This window comes from Strongylocentrotus purpuratus, unplaced genomic scaffold (assembly GCF_000002235.5).
Source record: "Strongylocentrotus purpuratus isolate Spur 01 unplaced genomic scaffold, Spur_5.0 spur5_scaffold_5, whole genome shotgun sequence".
Taxonomy (NCBI): domain Eukaryota; kingdom Metazoa; phylum Echinodermata; class Echinoidea; order Camarodonta; family Strongylocentrotidae; genus Strongylocentrotus; species Strongylocentrotus purpuratus.
Window position 1 is genome coordinate 27,320,318 of NW_022145611.1, and position 22,567 is coordinate 27,342,884.

The 22,567-nt window shown below is 38.8% G+C and overlaps 1 protein-coding gene across 1 annotated transcript in view; it reads left to right on the forward strand.

The window, feature by feature from the left end:
- Positions 1-22,567, forward strand: part of LOC579378 — a 31,794-nt gene that overhangs the window by 5,436 nt on the left and 3,791 nt on the right. The window contains exons 2-4 of the mRNA XM_030999444.1: positions 14,414-16,591; positions 19,929-20,351; positions 22,020-22,259. Coding sequence (XP_030855304.1) covers positions 14,414-16,591; positions 19,929-20,351; positions 22,020-22,259 — 2,841 coding nt within the window. The remainder of the gene's footprint in view (positions 1-14,413; positions 16,592-19,928; positions 20,352-22,019; positions 22,260-22,567) is intronic.

Consider the following 22,567-nt stretch of genomic DNA (forward strand, 5'->3'; position numbering starts at 1 on the left):
TAAACTTGATTAAGATTCGAAGCGGTGGAATTAAATTGGGAATAGTGGACAAGAACCTGAATCAAACACGGAGGCGTGAACTAGATTCAATAATAGATTTAATTTCTGCTGTACGTAAAACATCTCCTCATCTTTTGATAACGTACAAAGATTTGTAATCGTAAAATATATCTGTATAATGTGAAGAAAGCAACGGTGCAGTCATACAAAAGAGTGATGATTAGAACAAAAATTACAAATTGTTAATATTAAGAGAGACGATCCCTTTCTGTTGTTGTTGCTTTCTCGGAGAGAAGGAGGACACGGGTATGATTGGGGACATCTTTTGACATCGCCCTTGCACGTGTTTGAAACTAAACGAAACGGCATACCATAAGCCAATGTCGTGCTATATACGTAGTCCACGTCGAAAGGACTCCATCAGTTATAGTCAGTTTTAATTGACACGACTACTTTAGATACCATGATGCGACCGGAGATAGATTGTGACGTCAGCACTGTTGATGGGAGCAGCTGTTATCACGAGTTATCGGATCTCCCAGGAGAACAAGAACAACTTAAAGGGAATGATATTAAGTTGTTTAAGGAAGGAGGCGGGTACTTTTCATCCGATCCTCAAAGAACGACTTAAAGGAAGATGTTAAAGGAAAGAGGCTGGTAGGTTTCTTATCAGATCCCCTAAATAACGACTTAAAGGGAGTTGTTTAAGAAAAGAGGCGGGTACTTTATTTTATCTTATCCCCAAATATAGACTTAAAGGGAGTGATACTAGTGTTGTTTAAGGAAGAAGGCGTATTATATCCGATCTCACGAAAGAAAAAAGACCGACATCATGGGGGCGATAATGTCGTTTAGAAAACAGACAGATTCTTATTTTGTGAGGAGGTTATTATTTTGTCAGTTTCATAGAAACTTAATTGAGTTTTACACGCCTCACTGTATGAAAGTAAAATTGGCTACTTCACTTTGAACTAAAGCTCTTGAAAATTAATAATAATAATAATACATAAGATTTGTATGGCGCCAAATCCACTTGACAATCAAAATGCTCAAGGAATCGACATTGTAGCGCTACATTGGATGAGCTGCCACGTTCTGCATAATAATTAACAAAACCAAGCAAAACCAAACAAAAGTAGATCCAAAAGCAAGAATAATATATACATGATATAACCGTATAACGAGAGAGGGGAATTGACATCCCGCAGAAGTGTGACAGTTTATTTTATATTTTAATTACTTTGACATTATTTTAATGTATATTCTATCTTATAAAGAAGTAATTTGTTCTTTTAAAAAATCATTAATGCAATTCCAATTATATTCAGAGGAATGTTTTTCACAACGGTTCGATAACTCACTTTGTCTGTTCATTATTTCGTTCTTTTTCTTTTTATATACTAAAACAACACACGTTATATACTATTGCTAAACTATATGGATAGATAACCTGAAATATGATCTTGAATAAATTGATGTTCGGCATGTCCTAAATGGAAGAAGAAGAGAACCAAATCTCTCCGCCCTTCGGTAATGTATGAACATGTAATTCCACACCCACTATTTGGTACCAGTCGCTTCCATACATGCCGCGCTCAAGGTAAATGCACTTTTTATTGTTATTAATATGCTGCTGACTGTTACCAAATTACGGACAGCGCCATTAAAATGGGAGATTTTAATCCTGAGTGCAGTATGAAGAATATCAAATTAGGCAACCTCTTTAATGAAGGACATTATGTTTACCATGGGTTTTCACATATAAAGTAAATGCTTCCAATATCGGTCCGTTCTATTGTTTTATTATTGTGTATTTCATTGCATGTGATACCAACTGATGATGCATCATTAACATTGGTTCATATGCGTCTTTAAACTTAGCATTATCAGTAAAATCGGTTTAAAACTGCATCGTCAAGCTTTGTTTTTTTAGTATAAAAAAAGTAAATTCTTAGAAAACAATTATTCATTAATGGGTACACATTTTAAACATCAATGTATATAGTTAAATATAAATGCGTCATGGATTCATAACAAATTTATCTAAAGAAAACATTTTGACAGGCAACTTAACATGTTAAGGTAAGATTTGAGAAATTTATCTTAGGATATTATTTTTCAATTTTGATAATACGTTGCAATCTTACTCATCATTTAGATATTAAGGATTCTGCGTTGGACTCACGCCCCCCCCCCCCCCACCACCACCACCATCACGTATGTTACTACCAGGTCCTGGCGTAAAGTTTGAATATAATTATGTTTCGATTGTTTATGTGCAATTGTTTTGCTGCAAACAAAACAAGTTTAAACGATACATTACGAGAAGCAGCTATTCATTCATTCATTCATGTTAGAAGCCCAGTAATAAATAGTTATTCGTTGCATGTTGGCTAAGAATGGTCACCAAAAAGAAGAAGAGGAAGTATTAGACAGTGTGCTCTCTTGGCTTCACTCGACACATAGGCCGCTGGAAAACAGTATAGAGTAAGTAAACATTCCGTTACAAAAGGAGGGAAAGCGAAGTCGGGGTATTGTATGCCATCCAGTGTTATTCAGGATTGCGTTTTTTGTTATATCGTTCCATTATTTTCATTACAAAATTAATTGTTTAGCATTGAAAACTAATTCCGTGTGTTAACACAATAGATACTCTTGTGAAATGTTGACTGAAAACATCTTAATCACACATTGCAAAGGGTTATTTAACAACATGCCTACTACATTTTTGCCCATTCAATTATTATTTTATAAAACGTTATAATTTTAAACATTCGTCCCTCAAAATACCAAAAATAGATCATAATTATTGTGGTATAGGTAAATAATGGAATAAGGAGGGAATGTAATATGCGAAGACCACCCTCCGCAATATTCCTATACAGAAAATGTTATAATTGGTTCTTTGGCAGTCCATAACATTACTTGCTATGTCAACATGATTGTATTATATGTCCGGAAATCTTGAGTAGATAGCAACTTAGTGCATTAATAACTTCCCCCTCTCCGCATTTTTTTCAAAATCCTTTCTTTCTATATTTTGCTGATTTATTCTTTGTGACCCCATCCCCTTCCCCTCCCCATTTCATATCCCTCCACTCGATCACGAAACTTTTTCAGGTTGCTCTCCTTCAGTAGTTGGAATACAATAGGAAGTCTATTGCCCGATTCACTTCTAGCATGGCAATGTACCGCGTGCTTACGTCATAGTGGTAACCTAAAACCTGAGTGGCGGTCCTTTCGTTTATACAGTGCGTGGCTGGCGATCCAGGGACCACGAAAATAAAGGTATTGGGGGTGATGCATCTCTCTCTCTCTCTCTCTCTCTCACTCACTCTCTCACTCTCTCTCTCTCTCTCTCTCTGTATCTTTCTCACTCTCTGTATCTCTCTGTATCTCTCTTTGTATATCTCTACCTGTCTTTCTCTCTGTGTACATCCTTGTCTTTATCTACATCTCTGGATTTATAATCTTCCTATCCTTTCTCCTCTCTCTCTCTCTCTCTCCCTCCTTTTTTTTGTTCTCTCTCTCTCTCTTCTCCTCTTTTTCTATTTCCCCAACCTCCTCTATCCCCTACTCCCCTCCGATTATCGTATATCTCTTTACCCCACCCCCCTCTTTCTCTCTCTCTCTCTGTCTTTTACACACCCCCCCCCCCCCCATCCATTAATTTTCTCTACCATGCTTTCACTCATTGCCAGGCGGCTCAGGCCAATGTCGGGCTCTCTCTGCTTTGTACAAATACCCAAGCTCGAGCATAATAATTATATGCAAACACCTATTTTCATGGTAACCTCTTTCCTCCACTTCTCTGCGTCATCTTTACCACCCCCCCCCAAAAAAAAGCCCACTCTCTCTCGTTCTACTTATTGGCCCTTGTTTTACTTACGCTTTATATTATGTATTCCTATGTTTGGCAACCCAGTAACCTACATCATTGTGGGGGGGGGGGGGGGGCTTGGGGCACCATTTTACACTACTGTTATCATATATCTGGAAGAAAAACAGTGTAATTATCCCTAATTCGTTTCAGCCGCAAGAAACAAATTTATTCAAAGTATTATACATCGACTGCTAAATATAATGTTCTTCAATTTCAATTCAATTCAATTCGTTTTATTAAACCATTTAAAAAATTTAAAAAAAAATCAATATACAAATCATGCATGTATGAAAATTATACCGTTTAAATGGTCAGGGTGCCCCTAAAAGCCAAGGCTTGATTAATGGGGTGCCCAATACATAAAGAAATATATATACAATAAACATGAGATACAAAACAAACTTAATTTTTAAAAAAAATAAAGAAAAACATTAAACACTAAACATACAGGCAAAGGGAAATAGGAAAAGGTGAAGTAAGAAAACGTAGGGAGGAGAAATGAAATTACATGTTTATTTGACATAGGTAATTATTATTGAACGTTTGAGTTTGGTTTTAAAGGAAGTAACATTACTGCTGGAAGTTACATCAGAAGAGAGGGAATTCCATATTCGAGGACCAACAGATTTAAATGCATTAAGAGTTGACTGATTCAGCGCTAATGGATAATGGAATTTAGAGTGGGAACGGGTATTATACTGATGGTAATCTTTATTATACTGAAACAAATTAATTATATTAAGAGGTGCTAAATTATGTTTCACGTAATATATCAGGATCGCAATTTGAATTGTATGAATATCAAAAATTGTCAATGTGTTTAACCTTGCAAATATTGGGCTTGACGGAGCTAAGTAAGGGGAGTTCGAACATAATATGCGTAAGGCCTTTTTTTGCAGTCTGTGTATAGGGTTCAATTTAGTAGTGCCACAACTTGCCCAAGTAATATTAACATAATAAATATAGGGAAGTAATAAAGAATTATAAAGCATAAATAGGTGCTTTTCAGTAAGGGTACTACGTAATTTAGATAATATACCTATGTTCTTTGACATCTTGTTACTTATACAGAAACGGTGTTCCTTAAATGACAGATTATCATCAACTATAAATCCTAGGAATTTGACAGAGTTAACCAAATTTAAAGTAACATCATTCATTTTTATATGATAATCTAAACAATTGTGTGATACATGAGGTTTTCGAAAATACATAACATTAGTTGTCTCATATATAACAATCAATTTGTTAGCATCGAACCAATCGGCTATTTTACATAATTCATTATTGGTTTTTTTCTAACAAAAACATAAAGTTACTATGGGTTGAAATGATAGTTGTATCGTCTGCAAATAAGACATAATAAAAAAAAATGAAGAAGCTGTACATAAATCATTAATATAAATTAGGAAGAGGAGCGGGCCCAGTATAAAGCCTTGAGGGACCCCATACTGGGCTTTCGAGTATTGGGAATTATTAAATGAAGTATAGTTACGTCGATCAAGTAAGTAGCTCTGAAACCATTCCAATACTGCTCCCCTGATACCATAATGGGATAATTTATATAAAAGTATGTTATGGTCTATGAGGTCGAAGGCTTTTGACAAGTCTAAAAATATTCAAAATGAGTGATAATTGTTATTGATATTAGTTAAAAGAGTGTTATTTAAATCAATTAATGCATGTTCACAGGAATGTCTTGCCCTAAAGCCATACTGACAATTATTTAATATTTTATTTCTATCCAAATAAGAAATTAGTTTTTTATAAACAATTTTTTCCAGGATTTTTGAAAAACATGGTAATAATGTAATTGATCGATAATTGGAAAATAAGTGTTTATCGCCTTTTTTAAATATAGGAATGATCTTTCGAATTTTCAGATTATTAGGTACTCCTCCTGAACATAAAGATAAATTAAATATATCGACTAGAGGGGTTGATATGGAATGGATTACTGTTTTTACAACAAAAGTACTGATATCATTTTATTTTTATTTCTTTAACAATTTTGATGATTTCTAATTCATTAGTTGGATAAAAATGCATTGATGTTTGACTTGGATTTTTAAGGTATCGTCTAAATTGTTTTCTAGAATTATGATGAATTTGTTTTAAGGTATTTGCAGCAATGTTCGAAAAAAAATTGTTAAATTCATTTACTATATCTTCATTTTTATACACTTTTACATTATTTTTCATAAAATATAATGGAAAGTTTTTTTTATTTTTCTTACACATTAAATCATTTATAATTTGCCAAACTTTTCTAAGATTGTGCTTATTCTTGGTTAACAAGTCACAATAATACTTTTTACGAGCCGTTCGTAGGATTTCATTTAATTTGTTTCGATATTTCTTATATTTAAATTCAATGGATTTAGTACGTTTTTGGCAAAATAATTTATGTAGACGATTCTTTCTATTAATACATTTTAACAATCCTTGAGTTACCAAAGTTTTTTTAGCTGAAGACCTTGTATTTTTCTTCTTCAAAACTACATGCTTTAATCAACCCATCACACAGCAGTGGAGCCTGAAATCCTTTTTGACACCGAATGTACACTATACAAAAACTCCACGTCTTACTTAATACTTGTATACAGGCCAAAATCACACCATGTAGCATGCTATGTTTAGAACACGAAACCAATGCGCCACAAACGGAGCTCCTTGACGAAATTGAACATGGCACGAGGTATGTAGGCCGTGTGAGCAATGTCTTTACGGAGGAGAACAGCGGGTAGAGAGGTGGGCCAAGAAACAGGAATAGGTGCGAGTAGAGATAGAAGGATATTTTGTAACCAAAATATGTTAGTTTCGGGGCTATTTTCATACTGTTATTGTTTTGACCTAGAAATAGTTTAGTTTCGTCTCTATGAAACTTTCAGACTTTTTACTTTTAATAGCTAATTCATACCTATTAGCACTTTGCCTCTTCTTATGTATTATTCTGTTTCTAGGATTGTGTGTGTGTGTGTGTGTGTGTGTGCGTGTGTGGGGAGGTGGTTGTGTTTGAAAGTCCACTATTTCTCGAAGGTGAATATTATGAGCATAACTTATATCTTGTTGTTCAATTGTTTCTAGGGGAGGTGTCGATTTTTTTCTGCTCCGAGGATCTGCCCAAACATCTACAATAAATAGAATTATTAACGTTATCGTGCATTGCTTTAAAGACATCAAAATAGATGAAAGGAAACTCATAGTTAAAACTCTCTGTATAATCGTTCCTGTAATACAAAGTGTTCCTTTGATAAATATCTCGATGATTTCCGTTCAGGTTACTCACTATCCATCCGCGACTTTCCCTGATATACGATAACAGAAAGGAAACACAAAAACAGCAGCCCCTAAACGTTTCTCAAATTTGAGTACGAGTCAAACCATGACAGTATTCGGATGAGGGTTATTTGTAGCCGTCTAAAAATACCTCCATCGTTCACGATATGCCCTATCTCCTTCCTTGTCGAGAGCATGAACATTATAAACAAGACAGCTCGGTCAAAATGGCGGGCTAAATAAGGAGAAGGTGCGTATTCCCCGGGGTGAGATGTTTTTGCGAGGATTACATGGAGTACTTACTTCTGGTGGAAAGCGTGCGGAACGCTCTCCACATCCTTTTTATTGCATCGCGATATATATTTATAGCTCCCTCTCTCTCTCTCTATCTCTCTCTCTCTCTGTTTGTCACTGTTTGTCTGTCTCTTTTTCTATCTGTCTCTCTGTCACTTTAATATGTCTTATTCTGTTCCTATTTGTCTCTCTGTCACTGTTTGTCTGTCTATGTTTCTATTTGTCTCTCTGCCACTGTAACTATGTCTGTTTCTGTTATATCTGTCTTTCTGTCACTTTAATATGCCAGTCTCTGTTTTCATCTGTCTTTCTGTCACTGTATGTCTGTCGTTATTTCTATCCGTCTCTCTGTAACTAAAGGTATGTCTCAATTTATATCTGTCTCTCTGTCACTATATAGGTCTGTTTAAATTTCTATCTGTCTCTCTGTCACTTTATAGGTCTGTCTCTATTTCTATCTGTTTCTCTGTCACTATAGGTCTGTCTCTCTGTCACTATAGGTCTGTCTCTCTGTCACAGTGTGTCTGTCATGGTTTCCACCCCTCTTTCTGTCACTATATGCCTGTCTCTGTTTCTCTCTGTCTCTCTGTCACTGTACATGTCTGTCTCTGTATTATTTTTCTCTCCCTCTCTAGTCTGTCTCTTTCTGTCTCTTTCCTCTTTTAACCATGACTGTAAGATTCTTTCCGTAGTATTCTGACAAATCTGGCTAGCATGACTTCATGGCCCCTATACCAGCTTCGAGGTAATGTTAATTACGAATAATGAGACAGCGGACATGCCTCTTAAAAATGAGAATGCTTTAAAACGAGGGAAGAAAGACATTTAATAAAAATCCGATATCGAATTTCATCGTGAATTAAATTTTTGGTTCAGAAACAAAATGTACTTCGATCTAGCCTGAGGATTTTGCTGATGCATTCTTTTGGAAAAAATGACATTGACTTCCAAAACTAAACGTTGATGATTATTCCTAGAAACTTTGAGGGATGTCAAAGAAAGGGATAATTATTATTCATCTAATTTCATGACCATGCCAAAATCTAAACTAAAACTAAAACTAAAATGAAATTTGAAGCGCTGTATCTATCCCCTGTTCACACACTGTAGTGCATGTAGGTTGACTGATAGAGGGGTAAACACGAACATTCCCCGAGGCCTCCCGGTCATGCCCGAGTCTGACACTGATATTAATTTAGCGGCAGACGAAAAATAATCAGTCTCCATGTGCCCTGTACTGTTTCATGGCACGATGGTTATGAAAGTGAGAGTTGTTTTCTTTAAAGTTGTCTCTGAATATCGAAGGAGGAACGAATGGATAGAAAAAGAGAGAGATTGCAGAAGGGGAAAGTAAAGAAGTGAGAGAAGTAGGAGAGGAGAGGGAAGAGTGAATGGGAGATAAAGAGGAAGGGGAAGAGAGAAGGGGAGTAGTGAGAAAGAGAGATTGAGAAAGAAAGAGTATATTAGATGAAAGGGAGTAGAGGTAGAGGGGGGAGATAAACAAAAGACAGGAAGTATGAGAAAAGGGGGAAAGATATAGAAGAGGAAAAGAGAAGGGGATGTAATAATAAGGAGAGGGGGAGGACGGCAAAGAGAGAGAGAGAGAGAGAGGGAGAGAGAAAAGTGTGTGTGTGTGTGTGTGTGTGTGTGTGGGAGGGTGGGTGTATAGACGGAACGAGGCCGTTGGGTGTGTAAACATAAGAGACAATTGTAGTGATTGCAAAGAAATCAAAATAAACAACAATAACTTCAACAACCAAACACCAACAAAAAATCAAGAAGGAGAAGCTAGGATAGGGAATAAAATTAATCATTATTGTTTCTTTCTTGCCTATATACGTTCTATCTTTCTATCTCTAGATAACATTCACCTTTTGCGTCATAATAGAGCAGCCGTCCTTATTATTTATTGATTCTCTTTATTTATCGCCTTGTGGCTATCTAATCCAATATCCTTGCAAGCTTTCTCTCTGCACATTGAATGTGTTTATCAATGTCCAAGGCGACAAAGAATATGCCGTGATGATTCACGACATCGTGATGAAGAGGATCACGCAAAGTGCATACCCCAAAAGAGAAAAAGCGCCATAAATAGGGAAAATAAAAGAAGATAATAAAAAGTATACATTAAACGAGATGGAAATACCTACACACTAAGAAATAAGGGTGCAATAATATTCTGCTACAATATAGCAGCACCCTCTGTCAAATACGCGTAGGTGGATGCAAATCTGCACCCCAATTGCACCCTTATTAATTTTCTTAGTGTGTAGAGTTCTATCATAATGAGCATTTTTGTGGGAACTCCTCTTAATGAAGATTCTAAATGCAGACAAATTGCGCATAATATTAAGCAGTGTACTACAAGCAATGCACCGAACAAAATAAATGATTTTTGCTAATAATATGGCCAAAATAGAGTGATAGCATTTCAAGTTTTAAAAATTCGTTTTAATAGGATGTGTTTTAATCTACTTTTTTCCCCTTCTAAAATGGAGAAATATGTCCTTCACTTTCTTAAGAAATGTCCCTTATTTCACCTAAAACCAACGTAGTACATTAAAAATGTCATTTCAATCGCAGTTTGAAGTTTGCTATATTAATGATATCAATCAAAGTTGGCTTCTTGTTAAATCTTCTCAACGAGGAAATTGCCCAAAAGGGGGTATTTAATACAGTTAACCATGACAGAATGATGTAGCCACTCGCAATACCCGTTTGATATGGACACATTCGCGGAAAATAAAAACTTGAAAATGAACTCGCTTGATTTAAAGGTAATTCATTCTAAATTGATAGGGCAACAGTTATGATAAAAGTGTTTTTTTTTCTAAAATCTTGAGCAATAACGCAGAGAGAGAGAGAGAGAGAGAGAGGGGGGGGGGGGTGGGACAGAGTTTTCGATGCATTTTATGAGAGAATACAAGATAGTAAACAGGAAGAATAAGAGCATGCAAGAAGAGAAGAACGAACACGCTAAGGGAGAGAGAGAGAGAGAGAGAGAGAGAGAGAGAGAGAGAGACTGGGATGCTCTTGAGAACTTGGGATTAGAACAAAATAGACAAGGAGAATCTACACCTATGATCGCTTTAAGATATCAGGTGAGAGAGGGAGAGAAGGAGAGAGATGGAGAGAGATGGAGAGTGAGCCGGGGAGACAGAGAGAGAGAGAGAGAGAGAGAGAGAAGAGAGAGAGAGAGAGAGAGAGAGAGAGAGAGAGAGAGAGAGAGTTGAGTAGGAGAGGGATGCTCGATATTTTCATGATGCACATGTCACTATAATTATAAACCATCGCCATATAATTTGTATGCGCCTTCCAACTTAATAAGTCTATATAATATTTATTGGACGGGTAATACCACAGCTGGTCAAGGTGCCGAGGTCACTGCCAGGTCATGGTTGTTGACCAACACGATACAGACCTTCTGTCCATGACTTAACTCCTCTTAAATCTAGGCCTATATTTAGAAAATGGTCTTACCCTGAAAGGGCATTTCCATCTCATTAATATAGCCTCTTTAGAGCGGTCATGAGTGAGTCTGTAGGTCGGTTACACAACTATGGAAATGAAAGACGAATAACAAAGGTTGCTATTACAGTGTGTCATCTAAAACATGTATTAGCCCAGTTTTTAAATATATATAGTTCATTTTAATTTACAAATGCAATAATAGCAACATCATTCCTCAAAACAAACGAAGCGTATTGTCTTAACAAAATCACGTGTAACTCATAATTCCACTTCATCTTCTTCATTTCCATAGCACTCTTTTGTTTTCATTCTTTCAGAGAAAGACAAGGATTATCAAGTTCAAATAGGTGTATTTCATTTGGCATCATTCAGACGAGTTACGCATTCAGACATAAAAATCAGATGCTCGAAGTAAACCATTGCCCGTCATGATATAATATTCTTTACAACTTGATTATGAGTTGCCCCATGCAGAGCACGATAAACTCATCCCATCTCATCTAGCTGTTTATGATAAGAGAATGGACTGTGATATATTAATGAGCAATCTGTAATTACATACCACGCTATTCATTATATTTGTATTGAGATACAATGGTGCACTGCCCTTTTTATCCCTACCTATTTACCAATATCTGTAAATCATCTTGTATTTGTATTTGGGAGGGGTGGATAAGAGAGAGAGAGATATATATATAATAGAGAGAGAGGGGGGAGAGAGAGATGGAGATAGAGAGAGAGAGAGAGAGAGAGAGGGGGGGGGGGGGAGAGAGAGAGAGAAAACAAAATCAAGGTGAGGCGAGGAAGGGAGTGCGAATGATTGGATCTGTGGGTAAGAGAGAGAGAGAGAGAGAGAGGAGTCATAGAAGGGTAGAGAAAGTGTGTGATAGCAAGAGAGAAAGATAGAGGCAAAGAAAGAGAGGACAGGGGAATTGGAAAGTCTGATGAGGGGGTATTGTTTATACGGGATCCATGCGAGGATTTCTCATGACGTCTATCAACCCGCCAATGCCGTCAATAGCTGCTTCCCTGGTATGACAGGAATGCAGGCTCGCCTGCTTGCTATCCTAGGGTATGTTCACATCTTCACATGATAGAGGGCTAACCCCTCTCAGGACGAACGAAACGTTGCCGCACGTCCTAATGTGAACGAAGCTTTGGCTGTAGTGTAGGTTGAATGCTTGGCGCTTTCACTTTCGACCGAACAATGCATTCACTTCATTTTCACCCACCCTGACAGCATTTTAGAGATAATAATCTATAGCTTGGCTGCTAGAGGAATTTGGCTACCGATGTTTAATTGAAGGCGTGATGGTGGTGGAGGTGGGTAGGGAGGGGGTAAGGATACGCTGGTCAATGATATAACTGAAGGTCTACTGTATGTTGCACCTCCTCCCCCTCCCCCAACCTCTAACATGCAAAACTAGTGTAAGCACATTTACAAGGGTCAATGTTTATAACCCTATACCTATTTATGTTGGAACATTTGGTAGCTTATGGGCGGATCCTGCATGACGGCACGTGCATCTCCGGCAGAATTTCCTTTAGTTTTGAATTTTATTCTTAAAAACTGCTAATACATAGAATTTTAAAGTAAAAGTACATGGACAAAAAGATAAACGCGAATGATCACTGACCACTTCTTTTACAATCATTTTGTCTACTACTACTACTACTACTACTACTACTACTACTACTACTACTACTTCTGCTAATACTGCTAATACTGCTGCTGCTACTACTACTACTATTGCTACTACTGCTACTACTACTACTACTTCTACTACCAATACTTCTACCAGGCACGGATCCAGGATTTCTTAGGAGAGGGGGCCCAACTTTTCTTTTTTTTTTATCCTCGATTTTTTAAAATTTGCACCCCCCCCCCTGGATCCGCCACTGACTACTACCGCAACTGCTATTACTACCGCGCTATATAATACTAATGCAACTGCTGCTACCGCTAATGCAGTTGCTACTGCCACTGCTGCCACTACTACTACTACTACTACTACTATTACTTCTATTTTTGTTTACTACTATTGTTGCTCTACTACTGCCACTGCTACTTCTCTTCGAAATAGAAATACAAATGGTAAGGACTCTAGAAAGTGGAAGGAAATAAAGGAGAGTCGATTAAAGGTTAATACTACAGACGACCGTATCGGAATGGGGTCGATCGCGTTATCTCACAGCATGGTTTCAAGATCTGACCAACTCACAAACTAAAATCGAGAAAATAAGCCCTTGATGACCCAGCTTGTCAAATGACTTTATATCAACCCCTTTCGTGTCATCTGTAAAGGATAGTACAAAGCTAGTAAAGCTCCTTCTCTTAATTAAACTCTGAGAAGGACTATCAAAATCTGCTGAGACCTGTATCTTCTGTGTGTGCATAAACGATGCATGCTTTGATCGCCGTAATAAAACAGTGATGACTTAAATAGCCTTTAACTATCTAGTTATTTTTTCTTCAAATGTATTTTAAGATTAATACATTTTGAGTTGCCATTCTTTCAATATTATTGTATAAGTGGAGGTATCGTGGTTTTATGCTTCATTTACTTGACTCTCAATCTAAGGGTTGAAGGTTCGAATCCCAGCCCCGCATTAATGTCTTTTGACAAGGCATTAATTCATATTTTTACCACTCTCAACTCAGGTGTAAATGGGTACCGGCTGTTGCTGGGGTAATATTAATTGCAGGGCCCCTATATAATTATGAAGGACAACATTGATGCTGATGAGGCTTCTCTGGGTTAACAAAAAAAAAATATTATTTTGAAGTGATCGAGTTTTTTAAATCTCAGAATATCATCACATCAAATTTGTAGTAATTTTGGGTTATACAAATCTAATTGGTTTATATGAAAGTATGTGTAAGGGGAAGATGTACATGAACTAATAAAGTCGTCCATGAATAAACGTGCTCTTTATTCTTCACGACTTAGGCTCTTGATGCCAGCTTCGTGTTTGGCAAATCTACAGGGAAACAGAATGAAGATGAAACCCCGGATGAAAGTTAACGCTCTTCAAAATGTTTAATTTAGCAAGCGATCTATCATGAGAAATGTTTACGTCTCTTGACATGTCAGTTCATCTCCGAGCTATCTCTGATCGCGAGCCATCTAGGAACAAAATGAGGGCGGTAGTGGTGATATTAATCTTCCTTGATGATTAGTTTTTCTTTTGTTTTTGTAAGTGAGGTCAAGCAGAGATCTTTGATCCCAGATGTGACGCTAAACTTCCGCTTAGTATTCATCCACTTGGTATGTTGGCATGGCACCAATTTCTGTGTGTATATATACACCGCCCTCTGATATCCATAATTAAGAGTGTGCTATTTATAACCTGAAATGCGATTTAATGTCGTTCTATTCTCGTCGACCATTCAATTTTGACATCCCAATCGCTTACAATGTATGCCTGGGTCATGGTATTTATAGTATTTCTCTTTCTTTTCCCCTTTATATATTATCTCACCAGGTATCGTCAAGCCTGCGCTATCTAGAGGGGAAACGGAAACTGTAGGTTCTCCTGCACTTCAGACCACAACCTCTCAAGTCTCACCTGCGGAGAAGAAACGTTCCTTCGGCTCTAGAAGTCTGAGCAGCCCATTGCCTTCGATTACGGTAATGGCCCCAGCAACCATTCAGGAGGAGAGTGAATCTACAGAATCGACAGTCAAGATTCCAACCTCTAAGAATTCCGGAAGAGTCGTACCAAAGCTATCATTGACGACACCGTTATCTCCGACAACGCCGACAGATATAGATGTAAGAATTCTCCAAAGCAAGGAGGCTGACATCTACGAAGAAGGTGGTAAGAAGCAGTCACCGAAACCTACAAAGAAACGCATAGCATTGCCGATTATTTGCGTTGAGAGTGAGTCGGACAAAAGTGACAGTGACGCTCAGGCCAATACAACTGGAGAAGGTTCGCCCCCTGCAAAGAAATCGCACGATCTCTTCGTTCAGTTCTCGGTGAGGCCAACCTTTGAAAGGCCACCGCGTACTAGGAGGGTTTCAAGTGATTCAGCAAGCTCCGGACCTGTGCGTCCACTGGGAATAGTACGGAAAGACAGCCTCGGAATACCGTCGATTGTGAAAGGGGAGATTGCCTATCCTGGTGTTCAACGGAAAATGCCGACGCGGAGGCAGTCTGAACCATTGACAATTACAGTACAGCCACCTGTAATCTGTGAGACAAAACAAGAAAAGGACCAAACCATCTCACAGGAGGTTATCAGACCCATTCCGCAGAGGGCTGATAGTCTGGGAGTTCCCCAAGTCTTTACGGGTGAAGCATCTTTTCCAATGAAACAACCTCAGACGGGACCGCCAGGCAATATGCCACCTGCTACTATCAACCCAAAGAAACCCCCGGGTGCCAGGAGGAAAGAAAGCCTTGAGGTACCGACCATTGCAACTGATAAAGTGTCCTTTCCCCAAATTTCAAAAACTGTAATGGGACCCCCTCTGGAAAGACCAATAAAGCGCCACAGGCCACTCAGCTTAGATATTCCATCTCTATCGGCCACAACACCAGAAGAAAACCCAGAAGACAGGCCTCCATTTTCTGCCCCTGCTGCCAAGAGGAAACACACTTCTATCCTGAAGCGCGGAAATAGCCTAGAAAAGCCAGGTCCCAAAAAATCTGTAACATTCTCGCCAACTGTTTCTCCACAGGATATGCCACCTGAATTCAACTTTGATCGTGAATATGATGGAGCCATTTACACAGTTCCAAAACGACCCAAAATGATCCGCCATTACAGCATTGACTCGTCCGACATGTCTTTAAGACAAGAAAGATATCGCGCCGCTGGGAGACAAACTGCTCAATCGAGAGAAGCCGGTATCCTCTTTTCGGATGATCAACCAAATATCTCTGGTGTTAACAGGACTAGTAGTGATTTCTCAAGCCTTTCTCAAATTGACATGAACATGCCTCCAATGTCAATATCAGAGGGAAGTAAGGACGTTGACATGGAAACGCATACATCGGACATGGAAGAGAGTGATGATGTTTTTGAGGATTCTAAAGCTCTCGAAATCAGCAATGCGAAGGCTCGATTCCTCGCTGCCGGTGGCGCTCGCGCTGTTATGTCCGTTTTATGCACACAAGACTCCAGTGATTCCAATGGCCATGGTCCAAAGTATTCCAGTGTTGACCTCCTTGAAGCAGAGGCGAAGAATGTCGCGCCACTTTCCGATGACTCGGCTGATTCAGCTTCGGAGACAACGGCGACGATAGAGACGCCATTCAAGAAACTGGAAACCACGATCAAGATTGTTCCTGAAACCGAATCGACGCGAACAATCACCACACTCTCTTCACCTGATAAAGACAAACCCGAAATTGGTCCTAAGCGTTTCATTTTAAGTGAGAACCTTGATATCCGCGCTTCTCTTCTCTTTGTTGAGACCGTTCGGAGTTCTGTGGAGTCCGATCTTTCGGAAGGGCGCCACAGTCATTCCTCTGAAGAAAGCGAGAATTCTGCGAGCGAAGACAGCGTTCACCTTCCCGTGATCGACTCCAACAGTGCCAAGAGCCGCTTCTTCCATTCTTGCCAAGAGACCGATGTTGCGCCAAGACATCAACGTTACCATGGGGACGATATATGGAACACTCCGACAATACCGGAATTACCTGAACCATTGGGTGAGTATCAAGATCTTCTAATCAATAAACAATCCCACATGTATTAACCATTCTTGTTTAAGCAAGGGAAATGAGAGATTATTTTATCACTGCAGAAAACTGCTACATGCTGCCTTGTTGAAATTATTTTCATGGCCTTCAAGGATTTTGAATATAATAGAAAAATTGATATTTAGACCAAGGAAACAAAATACATAACATTGACCAACATCGGGTATGGTACGTATCGTCTGCAATGTTTAATTATAACAGGCGAGTCTCATCTTCCTGATTGTCCTAATAATGATTCGTTATTCTTAATCATTTAATCCCTTTAATGCTCTTAACCCAGAGTTCATTCTTTAAAAGAATGGATTAATAGGCTTACCAGACAGACTTAAATTAGTGGGAAAAAGTAACACATCCCACTCACCGTTAAACAAGTATAACCCTCAACCATAATACCAAGCGAACCTATTCATTTGCATTGCATTGGGGTTTGTTTTAATTGCGATGTACGATAGATGGGACGTCGACGCGTGGCGCTTTTTCTATATCGGCGAATTAACGATAACGAGAGGAGCAGATGACTTCCACGGGTTCCGGATTTAGATTCCAGTAGCAACCAGAATAGCATCTTATTTATTCCAGATGTTTATATTTAGCTGTCAAGGCCAGCACGATATACGAGTTGAATCCGGGGTTGTTCATCTTTGGGCAGCGGGGAAACCATGGCGACAAGAATGCATGCAATGCGACGGGAGGATAGAGGATGGGGTAGGTGGATGGGGGCACAGAGGATGTCCTACCCCATTGATTGTACGTCTTCGTGCATCGGCGCCCGTTACTCCACGTTCATTGTCATAACGCTAATCATCTTTCTAACTTCAATCCCCGACCCATTATTCTAATCCCCTAACCCTAACCCCAGTGATTGATGTACGGGGGGTGGGGGCAAAAACCGACCCGTACCCCTTTTTGGAAACTTAGTCGTAATTGGCACGCCTTACAAAATAACAAAACAAACAACAAAAATGCCCCCATAATCATAACAGTTTGGGGATTTATGTCCCGGTTTTGTTTCATATTGGACCTGTCCTCCTAACCCCAGGCCTTAACCTAAACTTAAACTATAATTGCAACCCGAGGCTTGATAATACATAACGACGAAATGAAGCTTGGGGCAACGTTGCTAGGGCAGTTGTGAGATCATAACCCTATATTAATTTCTGCTAATTCATGTTCTTAACAAAATAATCTGAGTCAAATTCTCGCCCATTCCCTTGCAACAAAACAAAGCAATATCTAATGAATTACTTTTATATTATGTCTATGAGTTAGAGAATGAAAAGGTCATACTGGGGGTTATGACCCCCATCCTTTCCCTAACCCTATAGTCCCTTGCTATGCCATCCTTCGCTAGTCATCAAGAGAAATATGCTTGGAATTAAGCAAATGCACCGGGTTTTTTCTCTCCGCGCGTTTTATGTCTTTGGCGCTCAAGCCAGGGAGGGAGTGCTGATGAGGGGAAAAGTCGAGGGAATTTGTTTCATCATATTATAAAACTGCTGTTATCATGTTTATACCGGAGCTTTGCTCTCTATTGGTAAATGCATTCGTTCTAGCAACGCGATCATGGGACTGATATGAACGGGATTATTCTGATTCAGAATGTCATTGAATATTGTTCTAATGCACAAATTCAAAATGACGGCTTGAAGTAACTGCTGGAGAAAAACAAAAGAAAATCAAGATCCATCATCTACGTGGGATCGTTTTGATATCATCCCAAACATTGATTTTGGTACTATGAGACGTAATGGGTAATTTCGTGAATATTGATAGACATTATGATGTTGTGCCGATTATTGTTTTGAAAATGATTTTGGCAGAGTCAAACTTCACAGTATTCACCAGTTCTACATCTACCGGAGATATTAAATCCATGTTCGACATTCGTAATTTTCATCAGGTTCATACTCAATCTTTTGTAAAGAGAGCACTAATTTTTCAGAATGAAACTTGTCTTCTTTTTTTTTTTACCGACATAGCAAAGTTTCATGATATAGATTTGTGCCGAAGTTAAGAAGTACTCAACAAAATATACTAATTATAAAACTCAGGAAGGCTTTGGTCTTTACGCCTACATTGCATCATTATGATAATTGAATAACATTAAAATCTTTAAAATTGATTTATTGACTGCTCTTCATCTATTTTGTTAATCTATTTTTAATTTTGTGAATAACTTACCCACTTGCTGCTAGTCTTTAACTGCAATACACAATGGGTAGATAAATCTTTACTGCAATAAATTAGCGGAATCGCACATAAAAGTAAAAGAAAATTTTGTTGCTGAATAAATATCCACGTATTGCTGCAAGTTAAATTACATTTTGGCCATTAAAGGCTGTTTGAGGTATTTAACTTATCTAACATGGAAAAATAATCTCTTGATTGTAAGCCCACTGACAGCTTAAACCAGACAAAAGACTGAAAAGAGATCAGCGTCGGATTTAATCTTTTTCAATGCAACCATCCAAGAAAAAACATTATAACCGCAGCTCCATTTATTTTTAGAAGTGTCATTATTTCAGTTCATCACAAAATCAACCCACGGTGACACATTGCCCCAAGCTCAGAAGGCGGTATTTCTCCCAATATTTTATCAGACATGATCTATACCAGCCGATGGATACCGAAGATATCATACTCCCCCACGAAGTTCAACCCAAATATGTGACACTTGACATTGTCTCTCCTCCAAGTCACTTTCAACCCAAGAGCAACAGCAGCAGAAAAAGTATGACATTTTCGATTTTTAAGCGAGCTAGTAGTCCTAATCATTTCATTATTAAAGTAAAATTAAGACAGTAATGTATCCTTGATTTTTTTTTAAAGAAATCGATTCACAAGATGAAGAGTCAACCTCAGCTGCTCGGGATGCTGACATCGACGATTCAACCTCGTCATCGAGCTCGCCATCATACAGTACGTATATAGAATATTAGGATCTCTCTCTCACCCTCTCCCTTTCTTTTGATTTTATATGTTACTCTCTTTAAGATACCATCGTTCTTCCACTTTCTTCATCTCCTTCACTCTTTATTTTTAGTTTTCACTATCTCTTTACTCCTTCTCTCTTTCTATATCTGTTGCTTTAATTGTAATTTTGTAATTGTAATTTTGCTTACTAGAGGAATATTAGGCAAGAATGAATTCGCAAGTCATCGCAATGAAATGTGCGATCAGTGTCTACATGGGTACGAAAATCTTAGACGGGGTAGATGGGAAGCCATAAACATGTAGTGGTCATTAGCTTTCATCACATCATCATATTAATATTATCTTCTTTCAGCCAACAGCTGGTTTGGGTTCCTGGAGCTCGATCCTTCGCGACCATCCCTGGCAAACCTCGATGTGGAGATCATCGAAAGCACCGACAACGATCTTTCAGCTCCCTTGCGATGCGATGACGATACGGGGGACGAGGTCGAGGATGACTGCGGGAGACGGGAATATCGAGTTAGTGTCATGTCAACTGCATCAGATCACGATGGGAGGTCTGGAAGTGGAGGAGAAGAAGAAGGAGGAAAGGCGATGGATGGAAGGTTGGAGGAAAGAGATGACGGCGTAAAGGACGCGTACCCGGATAGTGCCCCCGTTGTCGCGGTAGGGGTGCCTCTTACCGAGGCAGGGGCACCAGCCGAGGAACCGAGAAGTGTCGAGTCCAGCAAGAACGATGCCTTACGTCATCAATGGCCACTCGCCGTTTCACCAGGTATGTCAATGACGTCACTGCTTTCCAGGAAAGCCGTGACACGAGACGTATAGCCGGGAAGCAATCGAAGATATTGAACTCTGGAATGCTTAATCACAACAATGTGTGTCCCGATACATGAAAGGTCAGACCTTGTGGGCATTGATAGTGGAGGACATTAATTGTATTTTTATATCGCGGTGTTGACGAATGATGGGTGTGTATGGGTGGTGTCTAGGGAAAGAGGGGCTTGGTAGAAACGTCATTGTTCACTGAAACGCATTGAGATATTCAATATTATAAAGTCGTCAAAAGCAGCTTTTATACAAATTGATCTGGTATCTGGTTAAAAAACAAAAATGATTTTAGTGTCAGATGAATGGCCCCGGTGATAGAATGAAGAATAAGAGAATTAGACAAAGCTACATTAGGTAACTCGTTCAAACGCAAATATACTTTGTATTAGTTTTTCTCTAAGCCCCCACGAACGTTCACACAAAATGCACCATCGGGTGCAACGAAAGAGGTGGTGGAATCAACTATAAATGCATTCTATGTAGTGTATTGTATGTATTTTGATAATTATACCCCGCCCCCACAATGGATCGACGCCCTCATGTCCGGTAGGCCTACCACGTCACAATGTCACTGTCCACGTCACTACAGCTGGGGTCAAATACTTTGGTTACCAATATATTTTGGTCGGGGTATATTATTGCATCCAGAAAAGGTCAATGTTTTCGTCAATTAATCTGGAGACTTGTATTGCTGGCGGTTAGGGGGGGTCCTCATATGGGATCATTGAAAATTGGTCAAGCAAGTTACCGACGAGCTCTTTAAGATGTCCATGTTCTTGACTCGATTGCAGTTGAAAGACATGGCTGCTCAGAATATTCGTAACCCCCTTTCCTGGACCCGTTACTCCTACCAGTTATTATATTACTACCAGTTTATAACGATTGTATTATACTACAATAAGTCTAGGTTTGACCTTTTCCCCATGAAAGAAATCGTAGACATATCGGGTATGAAATAAGGCAGTGAATATCTAATATACGAATACAATCTGAATACAAGTTTTTAGGTGTGAGTCCAAAATGAATAGCCACACTTCTGAACCCTGGACGGTTTTCACGGGAAGAGATAACCGATTGTGTTTTGATTATCACTCAATATACATGAGCTAATGAAAACATAATGTTCTTCTTTTAATGAAAAGATGCTCAAATCTATATGCAAGCCCTAACAAATTATTTTAAATGAACAAATCAATATGGACACAATGTGATATACTGTACATGTATAGTGGAGTCGAACAGGCTCGGTCCTAGAGGGATAGCTCTTTATTAACTGAAGAAGCAACCCTGCTTAAATAAATAAATAGATTTTTTTTTTTTAAGTTAACATAAATAAAATAATATTTTAGCGGGGCTTGGTGCTTGGGGCTTGGAGGCTTTGATATTCTTGTTTCAGTTTCTGCATGGCCTAAACTAAGATTTTAGTTATAATCAAGACAACAAAAAAATGTTCGGGGGGGGGGGGGGGAGGAGGCTCGAGCCCGCAATCAAGCCCTCATACCCTCGAAAGCTGCATGCTATGACGTAGAGACCTTTAAAAAAAAAAAAAAAATGCTTTCATTATGCAACTCGCAAATCAAGGTAACATTATTTTTTTGTCTATGATACCTAGCTTCATCCCCGGGTCAATCGAGACATCGTCGTCATTTCAACACACCCATCATCCTTGACAACGGATCGTCGATGCTGAGAGCGGGACTCGCCGATGGCGTAGCACCCTCAGTAACCATGCCAACGGTGGTCGGTCGACTGAAGAAGGACATCGAGAGCTATCGAAATCGTAAGGACGTGTACGTGGGCAATGAGCTGACCAAGAAATACGGACTTGTTTGTGTGAACTATCCCCTCAGAGGTAGGATCATGGGCGTACAAAACGATTTAGGATTTAGATCCTCATTTTGAGGGCCAATATAAGACCTGTCTAGCTCATGGACACTAGAACACGTTATAATAATAACAATAATACATGAGATTTATATAGCGCCATTATCCATTTTAATTAAATGCTCAAGGTGCTTCAAAATATTAGGGAACACATTACATCATGACAAAGAATCGTGTACAATACGGTTTTTACTTTCAGCACCGATGTACCCTGGTTTTACCCAAATCCACAGATCCTGGGGTTGAGAATACTCTGTCCTTGCATCATTTGCATGG